The sequence below is a fragment of the Coffea arabica genome, chromosome 6c (assembly GCF_036785885.1).
Source record: "Coffea arabica cultivar ET-39 chromosome 6c, Coffea Arabica ET-39 HiFi, whole genome shotgun sequence".
Lineage (NCBI taxonomy): Eukaryota > Viridiplantae > Streptophyta > Magnoliopsida > Gentianales > Rubiaceae > Coffea > Coffea arabica.
In genome coordinates, this window is record NC_092320.1 from 4,754,317 (window position 1) to 4,761,943 (window position 7,627).

The following is a 7,627-nucleotide window of genomic DNA, read 5'->3' on the forward strand; positions in this document are numbered from 1 at the left end:
TTTTTTTTTTATTTTTATAGTAATTAATGATATTCTGGGAGTCAGCGCAATTTCCTTTTTTTTTTTTAAAAAAAAAAAGGAAGAAGATATCCAACGTTATTATAATGATAAATATAACAATCATTTTTGACATATGAGATATTGGTCAGACAGAATATCCGGATGGAACTAGTCCCATCAAAGCGATGTCTAGTTGGTTGGATGGATGTGGAATAGTAGTTAAGTTAAGTTCCCGAGCTAAACGACCACTAGGGTTCCTCTGCTTCTAATTCTAAAGCTTACATCGTAAGAAAGAACTAATTAGAACAAAGGTCCGTCTAACTATACAAACAAGTTTATGGATATGAAGGTAGACCAGCCCAGTAAGGCGGCATCACAGGGTTATAGTCATCGACGTTGAAGACATAGCTGCACTCCGCCGTTTGCAGGTTGTTTCCTCCCACTCCTCGAGGCTTGCTAGAGCTGGGAATGGAGGTGCTTTCTACAGTTTCTTCCCCAGACATTTCTGTATAGCCTGTAGAAACTGGCTTCTTGCCGACTTGCTCCTTTAGAATAGCTCTCAAAGCCACGACCTGTCCCAACATATGTATGAACAATGTACTCAGTACAGCTACAAACAAATTAAGAAGGGACAAGATGAGATAATGGAAGTAAAATCAAAGCAAAAAAAAAAAAAAAAGTAAACAATTCCTGTGATTGCTGCACGTTTCGTAAAGAGTAAAAGATTGCAAATTTGTAATTCCTGTGAGTTTTTTACGCGTGGAAACCCAGATTATTGAGAAGATGTTACTAGCCAAACCACATTTTGGAGGACAGGGACAGGTCAATAGTCGTATGTAAAAGCAACCCATTTCTTGTAACCGCATGACAGTAGGGTAGCATTTACATTGCACAAGCGTGTGGGACAAACAATCCTGCCAACTTATAAAGAGTTTCGTGGCGAATCCCATTAGGCATCAGGTTTAACAAAAGTACGAAGATTGTCTGCTACAAAGAAAATCTTCCCCAGTAGAGCCAAAAAATTGCCCGTGCCCTCCCTTAGGGAAAGATGAATTCAGGAATATTCAGCGAGTTTGGAGGATCACAAAACACTTGTCCATGTATACAATCGAGCCCTCTATTCAACTTCAAAGCTCTAAATCAAAACACCGCTTAAAAAATTTGATCGAGCAATATAAAAGGGACCTTTTTTTTTTTTATCTTTTTCTTCTATTAGAGAAATCAATGGGCGAGAGGAGCTGCTAGGAGACCAATAGAAAGTTCAAGAAAAGGGATTATTTTCGTCTACGATGATGAAATTTGGTTTTATCCCACATATTAGTGAGTGAGTTGAAAAAGATGAGGTCTAGCAAGAATTCTGCATGGCCATCAATCACTTGCACAGAAAGTATCAAACACGCACAGAGCAATAGTCCAGGTATGTATATAATATATAAAAGGAGCCCAAACCTCTTCTTGGAGCTTCTGCTTCTCCCTGGAAACAACATCGAGTTCCTGTTTAACTGCGTCATACAAGCGCTCCAGCTGCTTGGCTTTCCACCTGGCCCGTCTATTCTGGAACCAGACTGCAATTTGCCTAGGCTGAAGTCCAAGCTCCTTGGCCAGCTTCATCTTCCTGTCAGGGTCCAGCTTTATCTCTTCTTGAAAACTACTCTCCAGTGACTCCAACTGATCAGTTGTCAGTCGTTTCTTCTTCTGATCTTGATTCCCGTAACCAATGGTTTTGTCCATGCTTGAGACCACTGCTGCATGTGGTGCCTGCAACGCATGCTTCATCTCTATGACTGCAAAGAGCGAACAACCAACAAAAGAAAAGTTAAAAAGAAAGGATGTCTTCACTCTCCAAGACCAGACAACACGATTCTTTTCGACATAGTAGCTAGCTTGTAAAAAGTCACACACGTACCTTAACTGTTACATTGCAGGCAGCATGGCTAGTCATAAAAGTTTAAACCCCTTCATATTTCTCATGTTAGGTAAATTTCTTCAACCGGGTACAATTAATTCATCAACAAATTATACAACTAAGAAATTGAAAGATAAGTTTTGTTTTTCATGGCAAACCCGGCGTAGAAAAGTTATGCATGCTTGAGAACTGGATGAATTGTACTTAAAAAAAAAAAAAAAAAAAAGAGTCGTAGTTCAATTCGAAGCAGAAACCAGAAAAAAAAATGATGGTTAATGGATGCACTACAGAAGCAAGGCAGTAAAAGAGCATAGACGAGATCAGTCACCTTGATAAGGGTCATAATTATAGTTGTAGAAGAAGCCCAAAGAAGTATCAGTTGGTCGAGAGATGAAGGGCGGTCTAAGATTGCCATTCCAATCCATATTTTCGAACCTCCTTTTCTCTGCTTTGCCAACTCCCACTCTCTTAAGGGAAAAATGGCAGTAAAGGTTCCAAATATATACTAGTAGTACAAGAAGTCTTGATTGATATTCTTCAAATTGGTCAAGTACTTGGCTGGACCACAGAGAGAAAGGAAGTCTAATTTTAGTTAATTTGGGAAGCAACAAGGTGAAATCGAGGAGGGCGGTGTAGGGTTCTTTACTACCCTCTGGAGGTGCAAGCTCAGTTAGCAGTGCACTACACGTATATAACACTAGTAATTAGATTAGGATAAAAGAAAAGAAAGACAAAGAAAATGAAAACTTCTGAGGACGACTTCTTGTTGTAAGGCACTTCCTTATCTCTCTCAGTCTGGCCTCACTTTTGGGTGCAGCTCATAAATAGTTAAGCCTTAATAGGGCTCCCTCTCCCTCTCTGCGTCTCTGTGTGTGTGTGTGCGTGTGTGCGGGCTTTTGAGGAGTAGTACTAGTACGTAGTAGCAGTGGCCAGTGGGTACTGTGCTTGAACATGAGAGAGAGAATGAGGAAGGAAGAGAGACAGCATTTGTTGTCGGTTGGACAAAGGAGGGGGGAAAAGATGGAAATATGGTAAATCAAAGGTCGTTATCCATCTTGGTCCCCTTCCCAAACCTGCTGCTGCTTTCTCTCTTCTTTCTTTTTTTTTCTTTTTTTTTTTTTGGGAAAATAAGAAAGTGTTGCGTGGGATTTCCAGCTATTAATTGTATTTCGGAATGACTATTACTACTTGATCTCTCGGTTCTTGCTTTAGTTGTAATATTTTTTGTTTTCCCTTTGGTCAGAACTTTAGTTATTCACTTACATACTATATCCTAAAATTCACGCTATCCACTTTTTTATTTCATATGTAATACAGTGACCATGTGCCTTACCTTTTTGAATGAATTTGAGTCTTGATTCCTCCTTGGAACCTTGTGTTATCGACCAGGGTTTACATGCTTGTAAGTAAGTAGATTTAGGTAAAGCCCATGTTTTTTTTTTTTTTTTTTTTTACAGGTGACTGTCCATTCCATTGTAAACGCTCAGAAAATTTGATGTGGTAAATTTTCTCACTCGTCGTCCAGAGTCCTGTGTCCTGACTGCTAGCTGCTGCTTTCTTCGAATCTCTCCTTCCGCTTCGTACTAACAGTTCGCTAAGAGATGAGGGCAAAAGAGAACATACGGGAAGCAAAATTGGGCTGCTTAAGACGGTAACGCACAACACAACGAATACTAGTTTCCCCACTGCCACAACTTTGATGGCACAGCCACTGGGTGCCAAGTTTAAAGAATGCACAAAAAGGTAGATTTGGTGGATCCATGGAAGAATTTAATTACTGAAACGCAACTGAACGAGACGGGCAAGGCTGTTGATCAGTTCATCATAGATGATCATCCTACATTTGTTTTTTTTCCCTATACGTAATTGACTTGCAGCAGCAGCAGCAGCAGCAGTAGAAGTATAAAAGCTGAAGCTTCTCTTTCGATCTCTTCTCTTTTTTCACTCTGAAACTGCATTCAATGAATAGGGGTCAGGTCTACTCAGAGATGCCGAAGAGAAGGTTATCATCCCAAAAAAAAAAAAAAAACACGTTTGGCCATAACACTTTGTATATACTGAGATATTGCTCTCCACTGCAAGTGTTATCTTCTTTCTTCCTTGCCACCCTCGAAATTTCAATAGCAAAAGCAACGACAGAAATAATAGAAGCAGCCTCAGAATACGTCATCCGGTTTTTCACCTGCCTTTTGTTTTGAATCATCTCTCGGTGGCCAAGCTGATGCTTCACTAAACCATAAACCTTATTGCTGATGACTTAAATTTGTTGAAAAGGATAAGAAGACAACTAGCGATTCTTTAATCTCTTCCATCCATTAAGAATGCACTAGTGATTTGAAAATGTACGTTTTGGTTTGTTTTTGCCACGCTAATATTTTGACGCTAAAAATACGAGTCTTGCGCTAACTTTTCTACACTAGTAGATATCTTGGGTTCATTTTACATGCCTTACGCTTGTTATCTTTCTTTTTTTTTTTTTTTTTTCTACAAACGATGACAACTTTATACATATTAACACTTGATCCTCCTACAAGGATTACTTACAAAATGAGCATAAGCCCTTTCATCTAATCTATTTGCCTCTTTCAACCAACTTGGGAAGTGACTTGCCCAATATATGTCATTAACTAGCTTTGAAGCAAAACTTGCTAGCCTATGACTTGCTGTATTAAAGGATCTAGGCACCCAAGTTATGGGGGTGAATTCTTAGTTTATGATAGAAAAAAAAAAAATTCTACAACGAGGGCGATTCTTGGAGTGTGTTCTGCAAATAGGGGTCTTCGCATTTCGGAAATGCGAGCTCACTGAGCTCGTGAGCTCGCATTCCGCAAATGCGAGCTCGAATTGGAGCTCGCATTGGCAGAATGCGAGCTAAGTGAGCTCGCATTCCCGGAATGCGAGCTCACTGAGAGCCAAGACAAGGAGGAAAACATGCAAATATTGAAAATACTTCATGCAAGATGGTTCAGCAGCAGGCTCGCGGCACAGCCTTTATGGTGTCTGATGTAGTTTCCTTTCATTCGACTGCAACTAATGACTTGAACAGTCAACACTTAGACTATAGTAATAAAAATTCTAAACATTTTTCATCTTTTAGCCGCAAAAATCCTTATGTTTAAGCACAAAACAAATTAGATGAAAGGATCATGCGAGCATCAAAGAACAGTTTTTTCTTCAACAACAATGCTTCTGCAAATTTTGATGCAGAAAAATCATGCAAAGCTTCAAACAAAACTAGTGAACCTATCACCCCAAATAGAGCTGTTAATCGAGCCGAGTCGAGCCGAGTATTTGGCTGCCGAGCTCGACTCGAGTTTAATTCGAGCCGAGCTCGACTCGAGCTCGTTAGGAAAACGAGCTTTAAAATGTGTTCGAACTCGGCTCGTTAAATGTACATGTGGCTCGAGTTCGAGCTCGAGCTCGACTCGTTTATCACAAAAGAATCGAGCTTCACGAGTTCGAGCTCGAGCTCGTGCAAATTAACCTTAATAAAAACCTATAATTTTTAATTTTTATAATTTTGATTTCTAAAATGACAAATATGCCCTTCATTAACGAGCTCTAACGAGCTACTCGAGTATCAAACGAGTCGAGCTTACTCGACTCGTTAACTAAACGAGCATGTTTCGAGTTCGAACTCGACTCGTTAACCAAAATTAACGAGCCGAGCTCGAGCCTTAACGAGCCGAGCTCTAACGAGCTTTCGAGCTACTTGATTAGCTTAACAGCTCTAACCCCAAATACCCCTTAACACTGAACACTTCAAATGAAACCAGGGTTATTGATTATAAACACAAATCTCAGTAGATCAGAACTTGCGGCCAAACAAAGACAACCAAACAGCAACTGAAGTAGATAAAGTTTTAAAGCCGCAAGTCTGAAACAGCAAACTAGGAGTTCATGCAAAGAAACATTAAATTAGAGCTCGCATTTGCGGAATGCGAGCTCAATAAGTAGAGCTCGCATTTCACGAATGCGAAGACCCCCTGGACGGAATTCATTACCAAAATCACCCCTTTTGTAAAATTTTTTTAAAATTCATCACAAAATTAGAAATTTCTCCAAGTTATGGTGCAATAGTCAAAAACTTGAGTTAGATCCGCAATATCTTCCAAAGATACCAGAATATACTAGAAGATCCGCAATGCTTTACGCTAGTTATCTGGTGCTTCAAAGATACCAGAAGATCTCCATACTATACCGTGGCCAGTGGTTTAGCTTTCCCTCAATTTCATCAAGCCTGGTGAGCACTCCACTGGTCTAGTCTAGGGGTGAGCATCGAATTCGAATTCGGTAATTCGGTAGCTTGAAATCGGTAATTTTCGGTAAATGGTTCTGGAAATATTCGACCTAATTCGCATTCGAATTAGACACTACCGAATTCGAATTCAACCCGAATTCAATTCGGTAAACAAAAAAATACCGAATTACCGAATTCCAGAAAACTGCTTCTTCGGCCCATTTTTCATCAGCAAATAGCAATGCTATTGAACTGAGCCACAACTTACAAATTGTTCGAATGTAACTGATCACAAATCACTCCAGAAATTCGAAATCAAAACAACACACAATTCACATTGATCATTAAAATTCAGAAATCATAATTTAGGACCCTCTTGGAGAAGTGAATGGTAATAGCTAATTTGAGCATCAAGAACCTGATTCCACCACCGGGGAAGATCAGAAATGAAGCAAGACCCGCAACGGCTGCTGGGCTGTAGAGTAGAAGCATCCCAGTTCTGCTGGGTAGTTTGATTCCCCCTCCAGATTTCTGTGAATTGACGTTCCAGAATTTGGAGTACTTGAGGTGATTTCCCAAGGTTTCTGAGATACCCAAGTAAGCCAAAAACAAGAGAGTTATCCCAGATAGGGCTGTTGTGTAAATCGAAGGAGATTCTTCCTGGTACACAAGATCCTGCAACAGTTTCGCCATCTCTGCTTCTCCTTTGATCGATTTCTTTGAGCAAAATATTCAGTATTTATGCTTTAATCAACTAATATACGGATAATAGTGGAGTCTGCTCTAGTCCTATAAATTGACGGAGATGAACTGCCCAGGTGTGAATGGTTTTAGGTTGTCATAACGACGAGGCTTACGTGTGGTAATATAAAAGCTTGAGGTATAATATTATTCGGAATTTCGAATTTGAAAACGGTAATATTTTACCGTTTTACCGAATTCAATTCGAATTCGGTAAATCCGAATTCAAAAACCCCAAAACCAAATTCGACCCTAATTCGATTCTTACTAATTCGATACCACCGATTTACCGACCGAATTACCGAATTCGAATTACCAAATTGAAATCGATTTCGATCGGTAATTCGGTAATTACCGTAATTGCTCACCCCTAGTCTAGTCTAAGCTGATTGAGGCAATTGGAATTGTCCGTGTCACTCTCCGGTGTCAATTTCACTTATCACAAAAAACTTAAATAAACAGTACATAACAAGTTGAATAAATAGGACACTTAGTATAAACATAAAAGTAGCACTGCGTTATCACCGAAAAAGTGGCACTGAGGATCCCATATATTCATTGAGGTAGCGTGTTTTATTTTTAATCCCATCTTGCTGCAGGGAGAACGGGTCAACAATGTCATTTTCTTCAAAACTCAGAACTCCTCTAATACTCCTCTAATACAGAGCAAAGGTTTACAATACCAGAGTAGGAGACAATTGTTAATCAGTTAGTTCCAACACATTCTGGTGATGGTTGCT

General features: G+C 39.6%; 2 protein-coding genes across 2 annotated transcripts; both read right to left on the reverse strand.

Annotated features, from left to right (window-relative positions):
- Positions 1–136: 136 nt before the first annotated feature.
- Positions 137–2,587, reverse strand: LOC113694963 (putative homeobox-leucine zipper protein ATHB-51). Its single transcript, XM_027213902.2, has 3 exons — positions 2,235–2,587; positions 1,450–1,784; positions 137–572 (listed from the first exon to the last, which is right to left on the reverse strand). Exons 1-3 carry the CDS (start codon positions 2,329–2,331, stop codon positions 336–338), a joined length of 669 nt encoding a protein of 222 aa, XP_027069703.2. The 5' UTR covers positions 2,332–2,587; the 3' UTR covers positions 137–335.
- A 3,127-nt stretch (positions 2,588–5,714) lies between these two features.
- On the reverse strand, positions 5,715–6,839 carry LOC113695723 (uncharacterized). Its single transcript, XM_027214859.1, has 3 exons — positions 6,565–6,839; positions 6,338–6,398; positions 5,715–5,783 (listed from the first exon to the last, which is right to left on the reverse strand). The coding sequence occupies exons 1-3, from the start codon at positions 6,837–6,839 to the stop codon at positions 5,715–5,717; spliced, it is 405 nt and encodes a 134-aa protein (XP_027070660.1).
- Between the last annotated feature and the right edge of the window lie 788 nt (positions 6,840–7,627).